General features: G+C 38.0%; 1 protein-coding gene across 6 annotated transcripts in view; it reads left to right on the forward strand.

Moving 5' to 3' along the window:
* The window catches only part of TNS3 (tensin 3), a 249,691-nt gene that overhangs the window by 121,511 nt on the left and 102,329 nt on the right, over positions 1–25,851 (forward strand). For 4 of the 6 annotated variants that reach the window (XM_075745266.1, XM_075745267.1, XM_075745269.1 and 1 more), the window contains 8 exons: positions 5,837–5,889; positions 6,709–6,880; positions 13,247–13,297; positions 15,976–16,098; positions 18,886–18,950; positions 21,586–21,669; positions 24,519–24,631; positions 25,755–25,815. In XM_075745266.1, the coding sequence (XP_075601381.1) occupies positions 5,837–5,889; positions 6,709–6,880; positions 13,247–13,297; positions 15,976–16,098; positions 18,886–18,950; positions 21,586–21,669; positions 24,519–24,631; positions 25,755–25,815 (722 nt within the window). Of the gene's footprint in view, positions 1–5,836; positions 5,890–6,708; positions 6,881–7,363; positions 8,589–13,246; positions 13,298–15,975; positions 16,099–18,885; positions 18,951–21,585; positions 21,670–24,518; positions 24,632–25,754; positions 25,816–25,851 lie in introns of those variants that run through there. The other 2 variants (XM_075745270.1, XM_075745271.1) reach the window with 2 other exon arrangements.

The following is a 25,851-nucleotide window of genomic DNA, read 5'->3' on the forward strand; positions in this document are numbered from 1 at the left end:
TAAGAGTCGGGGTAGTTTTTGGCATGGAGACAGCAAGCTGGGATTTATAATTTCTGCACATGCTGCTACTTGCAAGGGGCACATCTGTCTACACAGGGAACAGATCATTATTTTTATGGAATGCGGTATACAGAGCAAAAATAAAATGTACAGCCAAATAGCTGCTTGCAGAAGAAATAATGATAAATCTCTTCTGCAGAGAGTCAGCTCCAAAAAAGATATTTTTTTTTTTTATTATTTTATGCAGACAAAGATACACAGTAGCATAGACACATTTGTATTCACAAGGCATGAATCTTTGTTTTCCACATTAGGAATCATTCTGAAGCCACAGGCCAAAAGAGTATGCAAATTTTGGTTCTTATCCAAGACATCCAAACAGGTGTTGCACTGTAGCTTCTGAAAGCAACTACTGTGTCAGTAGGAATTATCACGGTGGCACAGTCCAACAATTAGTGTAGTTCATTGTCCTCTTTTCTGCAGTACCCTGGAGTGTATAGAATTCTTACACTATGCCTTAGAATAGGTTAGATAATGTCTTCTGACTTCTATCCATGGTTTGGGGAATAAAAACATCATCACAAATTTGGTTGAAAGGCATTCAGGTCTCCTGCTGATCAGTGTCACTATTTATATTATTTGTGGCTATTTTGAATGGTGAACAATTGTGTGGGGAAAAAAAGTTTCATAAGTTAATTAAAAGCTGTGTAAAATGCATGTAATTTTATGATGGATTAGCTAATCAAGTTTTTTGATGCTTATATCAACATTAAAAATAATGACAAATAAAATATATCCCAAATAGATCCATGTTATTCTTTCAAAATATGTCCTCATACCTTTAAGTCACAGATTACTCATTGATTTACATTTCAGATAGTCATAGTTTCTACTCATTAATCCTTACACTTGTTCATGCTCCTATTCAAGAAAGAGCCCAGGAGAGAAATAGATGAGCTGCATGAATGCATGCAGCTGGATGGATGGAGCCATGGATCCTGCAGCCATGAGTTTTCAGTAGTGCTGTTCATCGGAGGAACATATAGTTGATGTACAGCTGTCTCAGCTGTTTAAAACAACCTGATCCTTGAAACTAGTAATTCTTATATTCTGCTGAGATTGCTTGTAAACAGATATTGTATTATTATATTATAGTTCACTGTCAAGAACCGTGAATTCAGGCCCTTAGGAAAGGCTACTGAATGATTTTTTCATTTGACTTCCTTAGCCTGCTTTTGATTCTAGTGTCAAATGGGATAAGTTGTTATCCCACCTGGTATTTCTAAGCCCATGTGTGGCCCACATGTCTAGTTTTACTTTGGTATTGGAAGCTAGCAGCTTACGTACTAGGGTTTTGATTGTTTTTTTCTAGAGCTGTCTCATAAAAGATAGTAAATCAGTGTACTGACAAAATGCAAATGAATTTATCTGGTGCAAACCTGATCTCCCTTCACCCTTTGTCCTTTCTGTGATCTTTCTGGTCTCTGAAGCTCTGTTACAAAGGACTTTAGCCTACGAAGTGTATAAGCCTACTAGCTGTAACCCAAATTCCCTTCTTTGATTCTTGGAAAGGTTGAGGATGATCATCTTGCTGAGACACATGATTTTTTTAACAGATGTGATTTTTAAATTTATTTTTTTACTTGATATTCCCTGTTTCTTTCCTTGAGAGGCAGCCTGTTGTCATAGGTGAGGGGATGCAGGCTTAGCGGAGAGGTTATTTCTTATTCCTTCTGTTTCTGGACTAGAGCAGAAGGTGTCTCAGTGCCACACTGTTGTGAGGTGGCCTGTACTATACCTGTGTCATGTTTTTGCTCTGAAGCTGTAGAGAGACTGGAAGAGAGATTGTAAAGGTATGAGATGCAGCCTGCTGCCAGGAACAGCACAAGCTTGCTCTTTGAGGCAGACCAGGTATTCCATAAGCAGGTTCACCATCTTTGGTGTCAGAGGAAGGTGAATAAACAGGACTGATCCCAAAAGCCTGTTTTGTCTAAGCTGTGCTTTAATTGCTGTCTTGCCCACTTCCTACGCTTCCATTGACAGCAGGCTGTGCTGGGAAGCTTACCTTCTAGTGACTGCTGTGGTCTGGTGAAAATGATACAGAATTAAATATGGGCTTGTTTCTTAGCTTCTGTATCACGCCTAGGCTGTACTGGACTCTGGGATAATCTCATCTGAGGACTGCCTTTTTGAGAAAGTTGGGATAGCAAGCTCTGCAATGTGCCTAGGACTAGATGCAGGAGCATCTAGGATGTCAGAGGAAAGAGCTGCATGGATTGAGTTTTCACTAGAAAAGGGCAATGATACAGTACCTTGGATGCAATGAATTTACTTGTTAATGTCATTCTGTGACTGGAGAGAAGACAGTTGTCTTTTGAGAAGCAATTGCTTCCCCCTGCTGGCTTTTGTACAACAACTGCTGCTGAATTTATCTGACAAAAAGGCTCTTTACACTTATTTACATAGGGATAACTTTTATGTGTTATTGTTTGGGAGTAATCTCTTTGGGACATAAAAATTTCTTAAAACTGAACGAATCGGTAAATGGGAGATGGTTTGGTTTTGTCGTGTTTTTTGGTGTGTTTTTGTTTTTGCTTTCTCAAAAGTCTGCTTCTCAATTGACTGGTTATACTGTCTGCATTGCCAGGCAGGCCCAGGGAAGCAGGGGAACAAGAATCATGGGGAGAATCTCAAGGAATAATCTCAGGGTGGTCTGTCCTACTGGCAACAAATCAATTGCTAGTTCCAGTCCATCTATCCTACTTACAATTCTAAATTTTTAGCCAGGTGTGGTTGAACAACCTATTTGGAGCTGCTATTTTTCATTCCCCTTCATCTTCTCTACTGCTCTTGGACAGGAAATGAAAATTGTATCTAGTTTTGCAAGATTTTCTGTGTAAATGTCCATCCTGGGAGAAGCTAGGTGGCATTTGCTGTCTTTGAAGATTAGCCAGATGTTTTGCCGTTACCCCTCCAGTGTGCAGCAAGGCAGAAAATAGTAGGGTTATTTTACTTGGGTAGAGATGGTTTCCTTTTATGGATAGCCTGCCCTGTGACATTGAATCTTGTGCTTGGTGAAACATATTCTGCTGGTAGGTGCGTATGACTTGGTCCAGAATTAAGGAGAATCCCTTCTTATCAGTGAAATGACCCTGAAACCACACAGAAATGTTGGGGAGGGAAGGGGCGGGGGGAAGAGAGGCAGTCAGAGAAGTTCAAGACAGGTTTTAATAGTCACTTAAAACCAGAATTCAGTCAGAAGCATAGTAAGATATGGGTCATGTTTATAGATTGCCTGTTGCGAAAAATGCTGTAACAGCTTCTTCACGTGTTTGAGAACATGTTGTGGGTGTATGTGCATATATGTATGTGTTTCATCAAACCTTTAAAAAGCTTTTTTCAGTAACCATGTTGCCTCTAGTAAATCATGTATTATATCTTTGTTGGATTTTGCTGAATATTTTAGCTGCAAGGGGTAAAGTTAGTGGTGTAGTCATTGATAATTAGTAAACGAAACAAATAGTAAAAAGAAAAACTGAAGAAAAAAGAACGCATCACTAGCTACAAGATAATTAAGCCATGCAAGAGAGGAGGAAGTGGCTATAATCTAGAGGACATGCAGAAAAACAGAGCTGCATCCTTGACTGTTTGTTTGCCAACAAGTCATTGACTGTAGTCAACATATAATGTACAAGGTGATCTTGACCTTATGAAGGGTTAAGTAATATTTAGTAATTTGGTGCACCATAGATAGGCAATGGGAAGTTTCATGGTCTGAATCAAAGTGTCTTTCAAAAATGGTAGGGTTCTGTTGATTTTGTGAGTTGTTCAGAGTTTGTATAAAAGCTTACCCATAATGACAGACTGAAGAGTATTGCAGCTATTCGAGACCATGTGATGAAACACGATACCCAGATGAGACTTCAGAGGAAGAGTCTTTTTAAACGGATATATTTATATTTTTATATGTGCAACCAATTAGCTAGAGCTTTAAACTGTGTTATAGGTACTTGAAGAAAAATTCTTTTCGAACGGCACTGGTAATTTAAGTTGTACCAGCTGTTGAATTGTGGAAGTTGTCAGGATTGTCCACTTTTGCACACAGAGCAGGAAAGGGTATATAGTACTGTGCATTTCTGTAGATGACCCAGCATGCATACAGTAAATCTATATCTCACTAACAGAGTTTTTATCTGCTAGTGGTTTGCATTATGTTATTATTCATATGCTTATATGCTGCATGCTACTAAGTTATATGCTAGTTTATATGCTACGACAGTGTGCAATAGAGAATTATTTTATCACTTATTTTCTCACCAGAGGAAGCTGCTAAGTGACCTGATATTCAGGTTACGTAGAGGTTTAGTCATAAAATTTATGAAAAAATGGTGGAAGTACTCCTTAAGCAATGGATGTCTCTGTGTGACCAACAGAGACCGAGGAAGTGGAGGAAGAGGCACGTTGTGCTAGTTGCTTTCTAGTTTATAACAGCAAAACAAAACATCTTAAAAGCTTTGTCTTTAATTTCAGTTATTAGTTATTTACTTGTTTTGGCACCTACAACCTTTGAAACCCTAAGAAAGGACTGGATAAAAAAAAGCTGAAAATGCCATGAAGTTTCCTCATTTTCTGTTGTCTAAGTAAGGACAGGAACTAGTGGAATTGGGACCAAACACTTAAGTGAGGTGCACGTTATGCTATCAGATGTGTTTTTAAAATTTGCCAGAACAGCTTATTTCCAGAAATTTTGGAAGGAAATGTGCCACTTGTATGCTTATATGTGTCCTAGCTGTTTCCAGATTTTAATACGCAGTGTCACTGTATGGAAAGTTCTGAGACCTCTTCTGTTTGAACACAATTTATTTGGCTTGGGAATATTTGCCATGTGTGTAGCCAAAATAGACAGGATTTATCAGCTTTCCAGCTCTTACCCTTCATCTAGATAAGCTTTTCTGTGCATTTATCTGTAGAGTAAATATAAATTCAGGGCTGAAAGAGTGAATCCTCTTATGTAGTTAACTGATGCATGATAGTAAATTTCAGTTCTGATTTTATGGATAAAAAGATATATCTAAATGTAAAGTAAATATTTTTATTTACTTAATGTTCGTATAGTAATAGCTGTCTTTTTCTAAAAACCTATCCTGGAAAGAAGGAATACTGCCCCCTCTAGATGTCTCTCTTTCTCTCCACTACGTACAAAGAACTTGGCTAACTGTCACACTGGAGCTTAATTCTGAGACAGCTAAAATTAAGTGAGAAAAATTCTATTACTAAGGTTCAGAAGGGAGAACATTTTGATGCTTTTTAATGCATAATTACTATTACTGAACAAATAGAACTACAAAAGTCACATGCTAAATTCTCGTAAAGAAAGCCCATTGCAGCTCAGTCTTCTATTCAAACTCCCAGGACTCTGATAGTGGAATAAATTGAGTATGTTTTTCAATATCGTCATAAAAGAATCACTTGAGAGGAACTTAATTTTGCAGATTTATACAGAAATTCAAGCTTCATCTTCTCAGAAGTCCATTTAATGTTTTCTCTAACCTTAATGCAGTTACCAAGAAGAGCACAAAAGACAACCAGTCCTTCTCTGGCAGTAGTGAGTTGGAAGAGGTAGTAGTGAGTCTATATGAAGAGTTGGACATAACGTGGCCATAACCACAGTGTTTGCAGTCAAAACATAAGGCGATGATACTCTCTTATCCTGTTGTTGGTATGTTTTCCACAGTATGGACTGTGGAAATAATAAATGAGGAAAAAAGGCAGGAATATTGACATCAGTGGCAGCAAGGAAGGTACCGCATTGACTGCTCTGTTTTCTTTGTTCCAGAATTCCACCAGCACTTCAAAGAACTCCTCTCTCAGTTGTGACAAAGGATCACGGCAAGTATTTTGTGTTTTGTGTAACAGTACCGCATAAAGTTGTGGTGGGCTTAGGTTTTGTTATTCGTGGTTGTGATTTCTGAGAGTTCAGTCTTCTGCAAGACATGCCCTGCTTTGCAAGGACCATTTTTACAATCCCTGTCTGAGAGAAAACAACTGGTATTATTTGCTGAGCTTGCTTTTAACTTAATGACTGTAATCTTCTGATTATTCTATTAAGAAGGACAAGGTAAGGTATCTAGTTGTGCCTTCAACGTGGAAAAGAAGTTAGAGTAAGCAGTATCTGTAGACTAACCTGTGAGATTAATTGCATTACATTGGTGTCTATTGCAGTTTGGGGACTGGTTTTGAATGCACTTCAGTGTTACTCAGAGCAGATTTCAAGATGGTATGTATCTGCAATGTTGTACAGATCACTGGTGAATCTACCAATTTGTAAAGCATTTGTAGAATTCTACAGAAAGAGAGATTTGTGCTTACATAAGTACCTATATGTTTTCTATTTAAGTCCCAAATTTATTGTACTAGTGTTTCTCAAATTTGCTTGTATTCATTTTACTGCTTTTCTGCGTTATTGGCTGCAGATTTTTTTCACTATAGTTTTGATGTGAAGAACTCTGAAGTTTGGCTAACTCCATTTGTGTAATGAATGGAATAAGTTGAGCTCTGTAGGCATTTAATAAGTTGTAATTGTAATGAGATTATTGGAAATATCAGATGCTTGACTGTATGAGTCCAACTTGCAGTTTCTCCTCATTAATATGCTATGTTTGCTCTTGGCTACTTTGCTCTGAACTGCCACATCTGATTTCTTCACAGAAGTGCAGACTTTGATCACATTATGGAGGAAGGCTATGAACTTGACCTCACTTACATCACAGAGCGGATCATCGCTGTATCCTTCCCAGCTAGCTGTTCTGAGGAAACTTACCTCCACAATCTACAAGATGTAACCCGAATGCTCAAATCCAAACATGGGGATAATTACTTGGTATGTGTATGATCAGTCTTTTGTGATACATCATCTTCTGCAGGAAGACCATTTATAGGTCCATGTATACGATTTTAAACTAAAAGTCGCTCATCTAAAGCTTCTCTTTGGTCCACCTTTACAGCTTTGCAAGCAAGAGCAAGATTTGCAGTAGTGTTTTAAGCTGTTAGGCAAGGACAGATAGGAAAAGCACTTTTCTGTTGGTGGTACTGCAGTCTGTGTTGTGATAGACAATAGTCAAATGCTGTAGAATAATTGCACTGACCATTTTCATTGTTCAAAACATACTTTTAAAAGATAAACACCCTGCAATGTGAAGTGCATTCTTTTTTTCCAGCGGCCAGCTAAATCTGGGTCCTCAGCTGGATATCTGATCATGATCATGTCTTGGCTGTCTCTATATTGTGAAACAACATATAAAAGTAAGGTTCCTGTTTGTGTGTTCTTTCCAGCTTTTTTCATTAACTTGATTTAGATGCATTTTTTCCCCTCCTGTTTAGTTTTCTGTGGGAAATTAAATTGTAAACAAATCTCTAATGAGCTCCATGTGCAGAATTTTGTCTTTTAAACGATGACCCAAACTGTTAATCCCCTGTGCTGTTCTCTGGCTAGTGCATCTAAACCCTATGGCTTGTATTGTCTCAGCTTGTCCTGTGAAGGTGAATTTAAAACAGGGCCAATATTTTATTTCCTTTTTTCTTCTACTGTCTATTTAGTTAGCGTATATAAACTATTTAGAATCAAATCCACGACTTCAGGAACATGAACATGTCTCATGGTGGAAATTAGTTTCTGGAGAGAATGCACCCAACAATTTAAATACATTATCTTTTGCTCACAAATCGAGGTGTCATAGATACATTATGAACCAGCTATTGTCCTCAAGATGCACTTTTAATACTTGTAATGTGGTCTGATGACCTCAGCGTGCTATCTTCTTGCTCTCAGCTTCCCTTTCATCAGGTGCTGGTAGCTTGTAAGGCACAAGATAGTAATAGTTTGAAGGTGACCTGTATGTAAAGCTTTACTGCTTCAAATTTACCTGTTCTTGGTGGCCTTTCTTATGTGACGACAGTGTTTTGGTATTTGTGAAATAAGCTTGTAGTCTCACTAAATACCTGTTTGTATTATAAAAATCTGATATGTGGCAAGTCTGGTTTAGGATACCCTCTCTGTAAGCGTGATCGCAGTCAGTTTCTCTTGCAAGGTTTGGATTTGTGGGGTTTTTTGGTTTTGCTTTAGTTTTGTTCTATTTATTTATTTATATTCTAATGAGTACTTTGGAAATCGGCTGGCTTGGTCAAAAGACAAATTGATGCCATCTGCACCAAATACATTTCTGCAGATTTGCAAGATAACCTGGTAAACCACAGCCAGGTTGTAGATCCAGAAAGCTAGTTTTTAAACTATCTTTCATTTCTCGTGTTTCAAAGACCCCTTCAATTGCTCAAGAGGCATGTGTGTAGCAGCAAAAAAACCCCAAAACCCCCCAAAAAAGGTATGCAAGTGAGCAGTTTACTGAAGTTGATGAGAACAGTTTTACTCTTTCATTGGGTCAGGGTCTCAGCTAGCAGAGTGTATACTACAAATCAGCATTTGTCATTTCTTATCTAGCTGTTCTCCCTCCGTATTTTTATGTATGTTAAACTGTTGCAACTGCAGTTGATAGTGAGGACAGAGAAGAGGAATGATATACTCAAAGAATTGGGTGAGTGCATTATTGCCTGTTTGAGTCTGTTTGTTACAAAGAGTATGAACAAAAAGTATTTAATTTCCTCTAGCAGTAGAGGATTATACTTTGATGATCTATGACCAGACTCCTTTATGGGGAATGGAAGCCTGTCCATAGCTTACAGTAAATTTTTCTCTGCTTTGTTGTCCTAAAAAAAAAAAGCTTCCCAGAAGGTTTTGGTTCCTCGAAGAAACATGACTTTTCTCTAACAGAGAAAAACTTCAAAACTGAATTTTTGTAGTATCTGTGTAGTACTTTCATCAATTTTTTCTGTTTATATGTGTGTGGCCTTGGTCAGCAAGAGGGAAGTCACATTAGGTTGAAAAATTCAAGATGATGTTACTCCAAAATAATCCAGCGATGTGTCAAAATTCATGTAGAGTTGGAAAAGCCTGATTTTTAAATGCCCGTAGCCTTTAGAAATTGGCTGTTATATCAACGAAGCTTTTATGTAAAAAATAGCAAAAGACTTTTTCAGTCCTAGAATAGAATCATAGAATCATTTAGGGTGGAAAAGACTGTTAAGATTATCGAGTCCAACCCTTAACCTAACACTGCCAAGTCCACCACTAAACCATGTCCCTAAGCACTATATCTACATGTCGTTTAACTACCTGTAGGGATGGCGACTCACCACTTATTTGGGCAGCCTGTTCCAATACTCGACAACAAAATTTTTCCTAATATCCAATCTAAACCTTCCTTGGTGCAACTTGAGGCTGTTCCCTTTCGTCCTTAAGTTAGTACTCTTTTACATTAATCATGAATTAACAATTTCTGGATTAGACAGAGAAAAGAAAGGAATGAGAGATTAAAATATTCCATAATACAGTTGTTAAAAATAGTTTTTAAAGTGGTCAAGAAACAGTAGTGCATTGGTGTGTTTGCTTTCATGCAGCATATTTTCATTGACAGATACTTTCTGCAACAAATGTTTATTTGAAAACCCAAACCTTTCACAGTAAGGAGATTTAAAGGATAGAATGAAGCATCCTTTTATTTCCTAATACAATTTTCTCTTGGTTACGAAGGAATGTATACGCTATTGCAAGATTCAAAGACTTGATTCCAAGTGAATGCTGTTTTAGACCAGTACTTTCAAAATACACACAGTGCAAATATCTGTCAGAAAGCAAAAAACAGTTTAAATGACACAATTGCTGTGTCATCTGAAGAACTCTGTTTGCAAAAAAAAAAAAAAATTCATTGTTATCGTTTTGATCAACTTCATTAGTAATGTATTTGTTGTGCTATTTTGACTAAAATGATTGCCATGCATTGCACTTGTAGGAGAGGAGTAATGCTCAATTGTTCAGATATTTTGAGTTTTTAACAACAACAAAAAAAATCCATTATATCTTGTCTGTGGACTTGTCTGATTTTATGCACGTTTCCTAAAACAGAATGTTTTGGTGTTTAAACAGATAAATATGTGTGGTTTTTTTCAGTCTCTCTAACAGATTTTATTGTAGTGTTTATTACTTCCAGTTGTCAAAGCAATTCTCTTGATGTTAATTTAGAGCAGTGATAAATGAGTAAGTTACCTTCTGTCTGCTGCTGTATTAGTGTGCTCCAGTTACATTTTTCTCACTGAAAGGTAATCAAGTTTTTTGAGGAATAAACTATTCTAAATTAGCTCACTAGTTAGAGAGGTTTCTATATAGGGGCATATAGAGCAGCTGATGAACAGTAATTAATTTATGTCAAAGGCATTAGGAGTCTGACAGTAAATACTATTTTCTAAAGTCATGATTTCATGGTCAGTTTTTTTTTTTTTAAAGTGAAACCCAAGCCCCACTGCTACAATTTATAAAAAGATTTCAGTGATTACATTACAGTCTTAGCATATATATATTTGTTACTAGGTTAGACTAATATAACTATTGCATTTTCTTAGTCTTGCATATGTAAATGATATGGTAATGCTTGTGTTTTGCTGTTGCTTTACTAGTTGGAACTATTTGTTAATTTAGCTTATGTCATGTTTTGGCCACTTTCCTCTGTTTCCAACTGTTTCCACTGTTTTCAATAAGCAAGTTTAGTCCCACCTGGTAGAACAGTTTTGCCTGCCTGCTCTTCCAGTCTCTTCTTGGAATGAGCTGTAGGCTGATGAATTGTTCCCCAGTCAGTACTTTGTGTTGTATCACCACAGTACATTTTTTGCTTTCCAAATTTGCCAGCTAAATGCTATTTGTTTCTGTTCTTTGGCATGAGATTTTTGTATTTCTGATCATCTCATTAAGGAGCAGACCAAATCTAAGACACTTTTAGTACCTTCATAAAAGTCTCTTCTCCAGCTAAAAGGTCTCCTTATTTTTGTTCTATGGTGTTGCTAAGCATTCAGCAGAGTGAGAGAATTAATATTATCTTAATAGTAGAAGTTACTTCCCAGTTCAGGATTAAATCATATGTGAAGTGGGAGGGGGATGTTTCCTCTCTGCTGTGTATAGGTTTTTTTTCCCCACTTGTTTCATCTTACTTCATTCTTACTGTGTAGATGAGGTCCTAAAATGTAGGGCAAAATCATTTTAAGTTTCATAGAACTAAAGGCTAATGCTCCTCTTTCTTGTATACTAAAACTTGTAAGTCTTGTTATACCAAAATATAAGAAAGTAGACCTAGGATATGCTAAAAAGGATGCAGTTAATCTTGCATTGACATCTATTATTAGCATACAGTTCTCTTCAAAGACTTCTGTGACCTCTTGTTTTGTTGTTGCATGTGAAATGTTGGTTCCTGTACCTTCTCGTCTCTATTTTGTGCTGATAGAACTCCTGGAGTATCTCAGTTTGATCTCTACTCTATAGCTTGACAGGGATTTGGGTACAACAGCATCTTTGAGTTTGGCATCTGATCCAGCAGTGACAAATACCATTATGAACAGGGCCATGTCCTCACACAGGAATTTTAAACTGATCTTACATATAAATACAAGAAAGATGAATAAAAAAAAGTTCTTACCAAATAGCACTTTTTTTTCCTGTGGAAAATTTTAGATAATTGATGTCTTAACATATCTTTAACACTAATTTTAAGAATTCTGTACTGAGAAATACAACTCTCCACTACGTTGTTGTGCAAATATGAAGACTGATAGAAAATTACAGAAATTTTTGTGAGTCATTTGTATAAGACACTTCTGTTTTCATTCCTCTTAAATTACAGTTGGTATTTCTGGAAGGATAACTATAGTCTTAATTGTAAATGTTGATACATCTTCCTGATCTAAAATAAAATGGACAGTGCACATACAAATTTTTGATTGCCATTTAGCTCGTCAGCAGTAATCTGTTTAAAATGGAAAAAATGGAATAAAGACCATGTTCCTCATCATATAAAGATGTTTTATGCTTTTTGGGGGGGCTTGAGGTCAATGAAAGTGGTGTATACCCTTTATGGTCAATATCATGTGTGATTCCAGAACTTTATGCAGCTTGAAATAAAAGCTGTTTTCTTGAGTACCTTGTTAATTTGGGGGTTTCTTCTTCTCTGGATGAATTTCTTGTTCAAAAAGTGTACTTTTTCCTAAAAATGGTGTAATGTCTTCCTGCTTCCACTGTGGGGTAAATGATGGAGTTGCATGTTCAACTTCAAGTACCACATCAGTGAGCAGCAGGCACCAGCTTCTAGAAGCGAAATTGATGTAGTTTCTTTAGCCTGTTCAGTTCTTGGCTTCTTTGCTGAGACTGCTGATGAGAGTGCTGCTAATGCCAAATGGGATGATACATTTTTAGAAAATGGTTCTTAAATTGTCCTTTGGTAGTGGTAAACTATATAGTGGACTTATCTCACATATTTACTGTTTCTCATATTTATGATCTGTTTATCCCATTCTGGCAATGTAATGAGACTTTTAAAATGATTTTGAATGTCATCTATACTTAATGTGACATGAAATAGCCACACTATGAAAGAGAATCTGCCCTCAGTAGCATCGTTTCAGTTGTTGAGTATTGATATTTCAGCTTTTTGTTATTGATTGATAATGATTTAAAGTAAGTACTGTCTAGTGAGAGTCAGATATACTGGTATACACTGCTTTATTTTTCTTTATGTTCGTTTAGCAGTCTTATCTCTTTAACTGTTCCTTATTAAGCAGTAAGTGTATGATGACTTACTGTTTAATGGGTTAACAGAAGAATTGGAAGATCTCACAGGCTTAGCTATAGTTAAATAACTATGCCATATCTTCCCTGTGAAGTTTTGACAGACTGATATTTTCTTGCCAGGCACTCAAATTCAAGTATTTAAGACTGTACCATCCTCCCAGACTTTTCTTTGTTAATTCTTATGCCATGCAGTTATTTTGCATGGTGCCCAGATCTCTCAGTATACCTCTGACTAAAACAAAGCTATGTGAAATAAATAAAATGTAGCAGAATTTTAATTGTCCTTTTTAAAAATGTGCATTTAGTTTCATCTTTAGTTTCATCGTATAACAACTGAATACCTAAAATACGTTTACTAGTGCTACCTGACATAAAATGTTAACTTAGATTCATAAAATAGTAGGTAAACCTGAACCCTTACCACTGCAGTTTCTTGTAATTATCACGTGTTTCAAATATAGCTATTTACTACATAGATTATGAAGTCTTGATGGTTGATTTTTTTTTTTCTTTCTTTCTGAACAGGTGTTAAACCTCTCTGAAAAGAGATATGACCTTGCCAAGCTTAACCCAAAGGTATGATTGTCTTCCATAACATACCTCTCTTTCTAGTGTTTCATACAACTTAAATGGCCTGATAAGCCCTGAAGCTATACAAGTGTTGATACTCAGAGTAGGAGAACAACTTTTGGAATATGATAAAAAACCCCAAATGGATCCCTTTTAATTTTTTCTCAAGTTCTGTTTTGTGTGTGTTAGGTCTGTGATTTACATAGCCATTCCTGTTGTTTTCTTAGATTTTGCACACAGGACCTGAATCCCTTTGTGACTACAGAAAAATTCCTGTTGAGTGATATAAATTTTACTCCAAGTATACTTTCTCTGTGCAGTCACGGAATACTAAAGGTTTGTCCTGGTTTCAGCTGAGAGGGTTAATTTTCTTCATAGTAGCTAGTATAGGGATATGTTTTGGATTTGTGCTGGAGACAGCGTTGATAATAGAGAGATGTTTTTGTTACATGGACCTGTTGTTGTTGAGCAGTGCTTACACAGAGCCAACGCCTTTTCTGTTTCTTGCACTGCCCTGCCAGCAGGATGGCTGGGGGTACACAAGGAGTTGGGAGGGGACATAGACAGGACAGGTGACCCAAACTAGCCAAAGGGGGTATTCCATACCATGTGATGTCATGCTCAGTATAAAAGGGGGGCTAGTCGGGGAGGGGTGGCAGCAGCTCCAGGACGCGTGGCTCGGGGACGGTCTGGTTTCGGGACGGGTCTGAGTGTGCAGTCTGAGTTGTACAGGTCCTTGGGTGAGAAACTGCATTGTGTATCACCAGTTTTGTATATTCTGTTAAGTACTGGGCTTTTTTGTTGGTTTTTTTCCCTTTTTTCCTCTCCCTTTGCTATCCTGGTAAACTGTCCTTATACCAACCCACTGGGTCTTGCCTTTTTCTTCCCATTCTCCTCCCCATCCCACTGGGGGAGGGGGGGGGGAGAGGGGGAAGCATCCCCCTCTGTCTTCCCTGTAGATTGAGTGCAATTATTAATCAATTCAAAGAGATGTCCAAGGTATGGGCATGACAGCAAAACCCAATACATGTAACAAATTAGGCTCATAACCATTGCTGTTATCATATCATAAGTTGATATTGCACAGTACAGCAACATGAGCACCTGGACCCCTGTCCTGGAGGTGATAAACAGCAGCATTGCAAGGAATACATACAGCAAGTAGCGGTTTAGCTACCACAGCCATGTGAAGAAATAAAACACCATTGTGACCACCGGCTGTTTAAAATAATACAATAAATACTTATAACAACTTTGTTTTAACACACCTGGGGCAGATCTGTTGTTATCTCAACCCTGCGTGCCCCACGTTGGGCGCGAGAAAGGACTGTCGTGGTTTAGCCCCAGCAGGCAGCTGAGCACCACGAAGCCGCTCACTCCCCCGCCCCCCCCCCCCTCCCCCTGTCCCCCTCTCACTCCCCCCCCGCCCCCATCCCGGAGCCCTTGAGCTGCTACTGCCCCTCCCCGACTAGCCCCCCTTTTATACTGAGCATGACGTCACATGGTATGGAATACCCCCTTTGGTCAGTTTGGGTCAGCTGTCCCGGCTGTGTCCCCTCCCAACTCCTTGTGCACCCCCAGCCATCCCACTGACAAGGCAGTGTGAGAAGCAGAAAAGGCCTTGGCTCTGTGCAAGCACTGCTCAACAACAACAGGTCCATGTAACAAAAACATCTCTCTATTATCAATGCTGTCTCCAGCACAAATCCAAAACATATCCCCACACTAGCTACTACGAAGAAAATCAACCCTCTCAGCTGAAACCGGGACAGGGTTATATAACGTACAGTCTGTTAGCTGAAGCTAATCAACTCGGTTTAGATACAGATTTCCCATCTGTACTATCTTTCACAGTTGCTTCTCTGCACAATACAGAAAAAAGGAAGGAAGCTATTAATATCTGTCTTTTGTTCCTCCTCACCAATTGTTGTATTTGTTTGTTATAAAAAATGATATGCGGGTACTCTTCAACAGCTATTATAAGGCCAGAGTAGCACAGATGTATATTTATAGCAGTAGATTTACAGGAATATGTGCTACCTGAGGAAAATATTAAAAGAACTCTTAATTTTGACCTTTTGAATGCTTTGTTGATCATGAAGGATTTAAGTTGTTCATGGTTACTGGTTTTGTTAGGGTTAAATATGCATATAATAATAATAATAGGTTGAGTAAACAGTTTTATACAGTGACTAAAGTTGAATAGATAATATGAACAAAATTTCGAGATGTCACATCTATTGCACATCAAGGAAATAAATTGCAAATTAAATAAAAACAATCATAAAATACTGGTCTAGATCAGTTAACATTCTTTGTTCTAATTTTGACCTTCTCAGTATTTTACCGTTATAAAAAAACTGAATTTCTAATTGAAAATTCTTTAAGAAATCAAGATCTTCAGAAATGTTGTCACTTATGAGTGATTGGTGGGTGTTAGGGGGAGTTGTTTGTTTGTTTTTATAAAAGTACTAGTATTTTAAAAAACCCCAAACAGATCCCCTTCTTACCCTTAAGAGACCTGTAAGCATACTTTAGTTACATCATGGCATTCAAATGACATGATTGTCTGGGATTGGTGAAAATGTGGAGGCTCTTCACCTTCACAACTATTTGAAGCCAGGTTGTAGTATGTAGTATTAGGGTCAAGGTGTCTCTTGTGAATGTTACTTGTTTAATTGTAGATTATGGATGTGGGGTGGCCTGATCTCCATGCTCCGCCTCTTGATAAGGTGTGCACCATCTGCAAGGCTATGGAGTCATGGCTGAACAACGATCCCCAACATGTGGTGGTGATCCATTGCAAAGTAAGTGAGCTTTGTATATACACGTTGCCTATCAGTTTGTATTCATTTTCAAAAACCTTTTCCTTTATTCTTACTCATTTTAAAAAAGTAAAAAAGGAAATTTGATCTGCTCTCAATGTTGGAAACAGCGTGCCACATCTTCAGTTGATTTAAGTAAGCTTAAATCCACTGACCTTGCATGCTTGTTATATATTGCTTTTCATGATAACTAAGGTTCTAGCCTCTGCTCTGGGTATAGCATGCAGTCATGTTAGTTCACTTCCTGCAAAAGTTGGTACTACTTCTGTGAGCGTATTTAGAAGCTTGAAGTTTTTCCAGCTCAATAGCAAACTCTTTAGAAGCTCTTCATGTTCCGTGGCATTCATCGATTTTGTTGCAGGATAAGGATAGGCAACATATTACAGATCATCCCTTTAGATTGTCGTATGGCTGTAGGAAATGAGGGCATTGAGTACCTCCTGGGTCCTTCTGACAGGTTCTGACTGCCAACATCATTGCAGTGCCTTACAGCAAAGCCACCATTGTGCAGTGTTAATTCTTCTCCTTGCTTGCTCACAATGAAGAGGTACAAAGAGAAGCCTTAATGTGGTGGTTTAACCTAGGCTGGATGCCAGGTGTCCACCAAGCCACTCTATCACTCCCCGTCCTTCTCTAGACAGGGGAGAAAAGGTATAACAAAATGCTTGTGGGTTGTGATAAGGACAGGGAGAGATCACTCACTAATTATCGTCAAGGGCAAAACAGACTGAACTTAGAAAATTAATCTAATTTATTACCAAGCAAAACAGAGTAGAGCAATAAGAAATAAAATCAAATCTTAAAACACCTCCCCTCACCCCTCCCATCTTGCTGGGCTTAACTTCACTCCTGGTTTTCAACCTACTTCCCCCTCAGCGGCACAGGGGATGGGGAATGGGGGTTACAGTCAGTTGATCACACGTTGTTTCTGCCGCTCTGTCCTCCTCAGGGGGAGGACTCCTCTCATTCTTCCCCTGCTCCAGCGTGGGGTCCCTCTCGTGGGAGACAGTCCTCCACCAACTTCTCCAACGTGAGTCCTTCCCACAGGCTGCAGTTCTTCATGAACTGCTCCAGCGTGGTTCTCTTCCATAGGGTGCAGACCATCAGGAGTAAACTGCTCCAGCGTGGGTCCCCCACGGGGTCACAAGTCCTGCCAGCGAACCTGCTCTGGCGTGGGCTCCTCTCTCCATGGGTCCACAAGTCCTGCCAGGAGCTTGCTCCAGCGTGGGCTTCCCACGGGCCAGAGCCTCCTTCAGGTGTCTCCACCTGCTCCGGCGTGGGGTCCTCCACAGGCTGCAGGTGGAATCTCTACACCCCCTCATCCTTCCTCCATGGGCTGCAGGGGGACAGCCTGCCTCACCATGGTCTTCACCACGGGCTGCAGGGGAATCTTGCTCCGGTGCCTGGAGCACCTCCTCCCCCTCCTTCTTCACTGACCTTGGTGTCTGCAGAGTTTCTTACATCTTCTCACTCCTCTCTCTGGCTGCAAAAGCTCCCCCTAAGTTGTTCTTTCCCTTCTTAAATATGTTATCACAGAGGCGCTGATTGGCTTGGCCTTGGCCAGCGGCGGCTCCATCTTGGAGCTGGCTGGCACTGGCTCTATCAGACACAGGGGAAGCTTCTAGCAGTTCCTCACAGAAGCCACCCCTGTAGCCCCCCCGCTACCAAAACCTTACCACACAAACCCATTACAATTAAATACAGATAAATTTAAATCAGAACTGAGTTGATAGCTGTGCTAGTGACACTTGAGGCAAATCTGTCTCCTTATCACTGGCCGACATTACTCTAAACCGAGCGAGGGTGATAATGGGACCAAAACTTGTCTTGAAGTCAGGTTGTTCCCCAGACCTGAATTGCTTGTAGGCAGAATGCCATGATTGTATGAAACACTGTTGAATTCTTACTAGTTGCAGGACTGTAGCCAGGAGAATAACCCATACATGGGACAAAAGAAAAGAGGGCAAAGTATTCCTAGGTATTTTGTATACAGATTGGTAGTGTATATTGTTGATTAATGCCTTTTGGTAATGACTTTAAAGCTTTCATCCATGAGGATAGATACAGCTACTTGTAGCAGCTGAGAGACTGATATTGTTTTGAAATCTGTGAGAATTACCGTTTGGAAAATTGTACTGAATTTATGTCATGTAAATTATTTAATAAGATTTTGGAACATATTTTAAATTATCCATAGAAAAATAAGTAGTAATTGTTACAAATCTCAGGTGCTGGGGAGGTAAAAATGCCCAAACCTGCTGGAAACTCGTATGCTTTCCAAAAAAAGGTATTTTATAGTATTTTGTGCCAGATATTGCAACATTGCCTAGGCTTGTCTTGAATGAGCTCTGGGAAAAGTAATATAAAATTAGAATAGTTGATACAATGTTTCTGGGAAAAATAATAGAATTAGAATAGTCAATACAATGTTTCTACTACTGGCCAAGGTTTTGGGGTTTTTGGGGTTTTTTTTTTTGTTGGTTGGTTGGTTGGTTTTTTTTAAATAATTTCCTCTCAGTCTGTAAGACTTGACAGGCATGCACATAGAAATACTACTTAGTGTTTTTTATGTCACTTGTTGGCCAGCTTGCATAGATAGACATACTGCTGCCCATCATTACCAGCTTTCTAACAACACAGGAAATGCATGAACAGAAGGACTCTCTGAATCTCCTGTATTAAAATTTTGTTTAGAATGGGTCTTAAATAAAATAATGCCCAATAATGTAATAAATTAAATAAGTTATCATTCCCTTTTTCTTACTACAGGGAGGAAAAGGAAGGATAGGTGTAGTTATATCATCATATATGCACTTCACCAATGTTTCTGCAAGGTAAGTTGTGAATAATGCATATTGTGTGTTTTTTACAATTAAGGAAACATTGGAAAAAGATGCCTTTTAATTGTAGTACTGTTTGTCAGCTTATTGTTAGTTAAGGATTGTCAAGTTTTCTTCTCAAAGAGTCTTGGAGTATGTCTTAAAACAGCCTGCTTTCATGGTGCAGTTTTCTTGTGGTCCTGCTTTCAGCAGGATGTTGGACTAGGTGACACCCTAAGGTCCCTTCTGATCGGAGATATTCAATGATTCTACAGGAAGATTATCTAAAGAGTCTTTCAAGATGAATAAAGAACTGTGCAAGAAATCATTTTCATATAATGGTTATAAAGTATATACCATCTTTATTCTATTAAACACATCTATTTGCCACATTCATGAAGTTGTCTCTTTTCAATCAATGGTAAACTATTCCTAATGTACTTAAGGAAAACAGTTAATAGAATCTGGAATCAGTATTTCAATAGGGAATTCCTAGACATTGATCAAAGTGCAGAATGCAGTTTAAGAAATAATCTAGACTTTATCTTGCAGTTAGTTCAAACAATAGGTGTCTGATTACTTGTTTTAATTGTTTCATTTAGAGTGCTTGAATTATGAAATTAAAATTGACAACAAAGCTATGTCAACAAAGATAAAATTTGATAAATGATCTCAAAATGATGAAATGTGTTTTGATTTGGGTTTTTTGTTTTTAATCAATTTGTTTTCCCTTCGTCTCTTTTATATAAATGTGTTAAAATCAAAATGCACTGTGAAGGCCATGGTTAAATCAAATTTTGTTCTGAATTCACACCAGTCTATCTATAGATTTGATCCAATACTGTAGTGGATGAAGTCCTGAATCACTATAGGCTGATGGCAAATTACTTATGGATTTCAGTAAAACCAGCATCTCAAAAAATAATCTGTGTTCACTCTGGTAAGCCTGATCAACAGGTAATTGTAGACTAAGAAATTAAGTGCATCATACACACCAATATGTGCTGAAAAAATAAATACATATATCTTCAAGAAGTAATTGGGACAGTGATTGACACAATTCTATAATATTTTGTTGAGAAGTATTGTGAATGACAAAATCTGTCAAGTGAGGATAGTACAATACTATGTTGTGATCTCAGTGTTGCAATATTGTGTCATCCTTAAAGGTGGCACCTGGCTATAAATACATTTTAGTAATGCCATAACAGAACAACACCTGGATGTGATTGTAAAGCCCAACAATGAAAGGTGTCATCTTTTACCCCAAACAAATTCTGGATTCCTCCAGTTGAGGTTGCAGGAGAGGAGTGAATTTGGAAGCCCTCCTTTAAATTTTTTTATTATCTGCCAGCTCCAAGCCAAACTTAACTTTTCTGTGTAAGAATGAAGTTGGGGAAGTTTCCCAGCTAGGATTTGTATATCCATATCATTATCAAGACTCTTCAAAATGGTACACGGCAACCTCACAGAAGCAGAAATTACTGCAGGCGCCGCTGTTGATAGTGTCAGCTGCTGTGTCAGAAGTGATACTCGGAAGACTTTGAGGATGTTCACACTAAATAAAGTTTCTAATTGTCTGCATGCACATGCCAAAAAATCTAGGCTTAGTGAAAAAGCCTCATGATGCAAGCCCATTTTAGCTGTATGTTATAAATATCTAATTTTCTCATTTAGTAAGGAATAATGTGCCGTCAAATTTAATGAGGACAGAGCTCTTTGTAATAGTTTGTAAACTGTTTTTACAAGAAAAGTACTAGCATTCTTTGGCCAGTTACAATTGGGTTGCCTAAATTCTAGGTGGTAGTGTGGGTGAAAATGTATGAAGATGTATGATGGGTTGGATGAAGAAGAGAAGTTTTGGGTCAAGGATATTCTAAGCACATGCTATGTAATCTGTAACATCCATGAAGAAAAGGCATGACTTTACAGCTTGATCCAGCACCCTGTCAAGATAATCAGTAACTTCTGATTAATTTTTGAAAAAAAGTATAAATTCATTTTTTAGCCTGATATGCATATGTATACTTTGTACAGTTTGGTTGGTTTTTTTCCCCTCTGGACTCATTTAGGTTGAACTAGATGTGGGCCCTAGCTCAGGGCACAGGAAACAAAGACTGAATTATTTGACTGCTTTAATGATCCTCTAGCCCTCCTTTGCACCTTATGTACTGTACTACAGTCAGAGCTAGGTAGTGGTTTTCATCTCCATAATGTTGCTGCTGCTTTTTGAAAAAGAGAATAAGTTTGTGTTTCGCAGAGAGAACTCCTCAGTGGCACTCTCAGGAAATTATGGCAAGTATCCTTCTTTTGCAGCCTGAGCTGCTTGACTTTGCTAAAGTTTATTGCATTATGACTTTAACATATTCAAGTTGGAAATATGTAATCAAGTTAATTGAATAAGGGAATAGGTGCTTTGCCTCAGGAAGGAAACTGTCTTAAGGTGTGGAATGAGGTGTCAGTGGAAAAAACATTCTTGTCTGACCTGTAAGTGCCAGAGTTGCTAGTTAGGGGCTTTTTTCTTTTCTTTTTCCTTCCTTTCCTTCTTTTTCCTTCCAACTATTTTGGCATATTTCAAGCAGTAACCTGCTAAATTTCCAAGATAACTCTGAACTGAAATAACATGGTATCTGTGTCTCTGTTTTGACAGTGCTGATCAGGCTCTAGACAGATTTGCTATGAAGAAGTTCTTTGATGATAAAGTTTCAGCTTTAATGCAGCCATCCCAAAGAAGGTATTTAATTTGCTTCTAATTCATACCAATAAGAAATGTCATTGTTATCTTCTGCCCCATCCCATACTCCCTCCCCTGCTATGTGAAGGCTATTTCCACAAGACCCTCCAGTGATTCCTGAACTCTCAGCACTTTATCTTATATTAATATTCCTTGATTGATGAGATCTCTCCCCTTCAGGTCCTGCATGTAGCCAAAGATAGATAAGACCTTTTGAACCACACTGTAATCTACATGTTTTCTTACTGCGTTTTCTTACTGCGTTTTCTTACTGCATAAACAGATGTCACAATCTATTTGTTGATTGCTCCAAGATAATAGTAAATTCATTTTTCTGTTTCAGAAGTGATGTGTATGGAAAGTGTGTTGATTAGTGTGCAATAAAGATCTTATTATCACTTGTTTGGAGGATCTGCAGATTATGCATCTGCACCATGTCGATGCTAGTAAACATTTGTCAAAGCATGCATTGTTCATTCTGTCTATCTGGATGTCTTATCTTACCTTTTCAGTCTGCCTGCATGAATTACGTTGAGTTAGGATTCAAAGCAAGCAGTTTGGAAAGTGAATAGTTCTAGGGTTCGCTATTTACCTCTTTCCTCGCCGCCCCCACCCCCCCCCCCCCCTTATGCCTATGTGTATTGCATTTTAATAACAAGGATTTGAGAGTGGTGCTTACCACATAGAGAAGTGTGAACCATAGGAGCAAAAGCAAATAGATGTTCTTTATCTTCCCATCAAGAAGCCTTATGCTGCAGGCATATTTCCATGAGAGCCAGGGACCCTTGCAGCAGTCTCTGTGAATCAGGGCAGTTTTTACATCCATGTTCACAGGAAGCTTCAGTAGCTACTAACTTATGTGATCTGTATGTGAGCCCTAAAGCTACAGATGAAATAGGTGTAAATGGTAGTATCTAGCTTTTCTACCCTCTTCAAGGACACTTGCTTAATTCTTCTGGGGGACTGAGGAGAGAAGTCTCAGAGGGAGTTGGTTCACCTCCTGACTGATGGAATTAGCATCTTTGCTCAGTAGTACTGAACTTGAGGTGTCCTTACCATCTTCCAGACGCGTGCACACACAGGTACTTTGGAGTGTCACTCCCCATGAGAACAGAGGAGGTTGTCCAAACCATTTGTCAGAACTGTTCTCCTCCTGAGCCTGGCCTTTCCTACCTTTTCCTGGCCTGGCAATGTCTGCTAATCTTATTGCAGAGAAAGGAAAACCAACTGTGCAATATTTGTGGGTAATTTTATAATCCTTTTTGATCCCATTTTGATCCATTAGTGGCCTGAATCACCTTTTTAATGTACTTTTTTTCTCTGAAACCATTCTTGGATAATTAATTAGTGATGTCCTTGTTAAAATCCAGTTGATGTATAAACAGGTACAATTTAGGTGAATATCAAAATGACAGAATTTGAAAATACACCCTTTATTTGCATTTTGAAACTTTTTCTCCACTACAGTTTTGTCTGAAAATAAAAAAAAATTGTGGCCATTAAGTGCATCAGACCTGAAAACACCACTTAGCTCTTCCCCACTGCTTGTTGGATGCTGTAACAGTGGCAAGAAAAGTAACTATAGACCAAATCTCCTATTCTTAATCCATTCTGACAATACCTAAAATTGATACTTATTCTCAGATAAGCAGTTGAAGGTTTGCCTGAATAAGAAGTGCAGATACAGACCCTTCATATTTAAAGCTTTCTCATAAACCTCCAAGGTAAATCTTTGAACACCCTTCTCAAAAGTAAGCCAACTGCCTATAAGCCCCCGAAATGCACTACCTTGAGAACGGTGTTCAGAAATTTAGTCAAATTTTTGGAATAATTAAAACCAGGTAGTGATAGAGAGAAAATGTTCAGAGTGAGAGGTCACTGTCCAAATGTTTTACTACACAATTTTTTGTCACGTAGGTGTGACAATTTGTAAATTTGTGCTGTTGATGTACCAAATATTTTCAGAAAGACTGAAGGAGGAAACCAAAAAGTCATCTTTTCTTAACATTTCAAAATAAAGTGAGCTTTGCTAGTTGTCTATAAAATGAAACCTATTTTAAACCACCACAAGCCCCATTCTGGGGCAGGAAAGCCGCCATTGAGCAGGATATCTTTACTTGTGGTGTTACCAGGAGCATGCAGTAAGGGATAGGTTAATGAGATCTGTGCGAAAAGGAGGAAGAAGAGGTGATTCTCTTTTTTCTGTATTTTCCTGAGAGTGAAGTCAAATGAAGGTAGTGTGATGGGCATGGAAGAAAAAGGGACTCAAAGCTAGTAGAAAAATTAAAGGAGACAGATTCCCCTTGGTTATTAAGAAGATAGGAGGAATTTAACACACACTGCAGTGGTGTTCACTTGCACGTATTTGCTCATCAGCTTGTGACCAAACCAGGTATTAAATAGTAGAAATACGATTTCCACGTTCCTATGGTAGCTTTCCTCTAGCGCTTAGTAAGATCGCTTCTCATTATGAAGATATTATTTGCCTGCATTGCCTTAATGTTGTGCTGCTGTGAAAGCCAATTGAGACCTTCAGTTGCGACTAGAAATGTATACCAAAATGATCGACTTTACTATGTCTGCTAGTTCCTTTCTTATTTAGAGTAGTGATGTAAATAACTAAAATGAAGACATCAATAATAGCAATGTAACAGCCATGGATGTAATAGTGGTAAATTAAAGTGTCTTTTCATGCTATTTTGTGAAGATTATTCTTTTGGAGTTTTGTGTAATGTCACAATGCTATTCACTACCCATGGCCTAGAAATACTAATGTGTAAAGACTATATTTCCTTGATACAATTGCATTACTGTTTTTATTTAATTCAGATAAATTTTGTATTTTTTAGATACGTGCAATTCTTAAGTGGCCTTCTGTCTGGATCTGTGAAAATGAATGCAACCCCTCTTTTCCTGCACTATGTTATCCTTCATGGCATCCCAAGCTTTGATGCTGGGGGAGGTAAATTACTCTTCCTATCCAAGTGTAGGCTCAAAGTCTTGTTTCGTTTTGGAGCTTTCTAGAAAGCCTGCATGAATCTCAGTATAGAGTTGACACTCCTTGATATCAGTCCCAATATTCCCAATAAAAGAACCAGGAGAAGAGAAATATCCTAAGAGTAAAAATTATAGTAGGTGAAATAAAATTCTTGTCCTTTGTTAAATGAAGAGTTGATGCTATTCATGTCTGCCTAGTTTCTGAACAGTTGTGACCCCTGCAAAAGAACTGAGAACCTGGTCAGGTTTCACCATCATTTCCTCTTTGTTTGTGAAATAAACATAATCATAAATATAATCTCATTTCTGTTCTGAGATTGGATTTTCTGTGGAAAAGCCCTGTGGATATGGTGTGTTTCTAAGGTGTCCTGCTATAATAAGTGGCTTTAAAATTAAAATGCTAACCCAAGATACTGTGCTAGAGCATAGTTAAGGAGTATAACTCTGTATTTTTATCATCCGAGAGTTAAATAGCGCCTGTCTTTTGAAATGTCATCAGCTTGAATTTGCAATGCTCCATTGTCATTGTAGTCTGGTTTTATTTCTAAAGCGACTGTTTCAATAAAGACAAGGTATTGTTTGTTGTAGTATGAAATTTAAGGGACTTAGTAGTTTTGAAACAAAATTAGATCAAATATTTTGTTTAATTTTGCAAGTGCTTTTTATTTTGTTTTGGGTTTTAGTTTTGGGTTTTTTTGTTTTGTTTTGACCATTCTCTTTCTTTCCTTGATAGTTTTGTTTTCCCACAGACTAAGTGGGAAGGCAGGCAGAGAAACATTTAATAAAGAACAAAGTATTCCCTCTTTCTTTCCTTACCAGAATCCTTTAAAATCCCCTCCTCCCCAATTCAGAACTAGTCTGAAAATCAGGAAAAAGTTACTTTTTTCATAACATGTAATCAAATACTTTTTTTGGGGAAAAATGAATCTGTCAAAGCAAATTTTGATTTGAAGGGTATTTTAACAGTCAACGCTGTGCCACTTGTGGCCCACTTTACTCAATCTGGATGCACATGAAGCTTCCTAGTTGTAATATTCAGATAAAGAAAAATAATTACAAAACAGTCTTTTCTGTTGACTTCTTTTCAGCTTGCCGGCCTTTTCTGAAGTTGTACCAGGCTATGCAACCAGTTTTCACATCTGGAATATAGTAAGTCATAGGCATTTTTCTTTATGTTTGAATTCG

The sequence above is a fragment of the Balearica regulorum genome, chromosome 2, assembly GCF_011004875.1.
Source record: "Balearica regulorum gibbericeps isolate bBalReg1 chromosome 2, bBalReg1.pri, whole genome shotgun sequence".
Lineage (NCBI taxonomy): Eukaryota > Metazoa > Chordata > Aves > Gruiformes > Gruidae > Balearica > Balearica regulorum.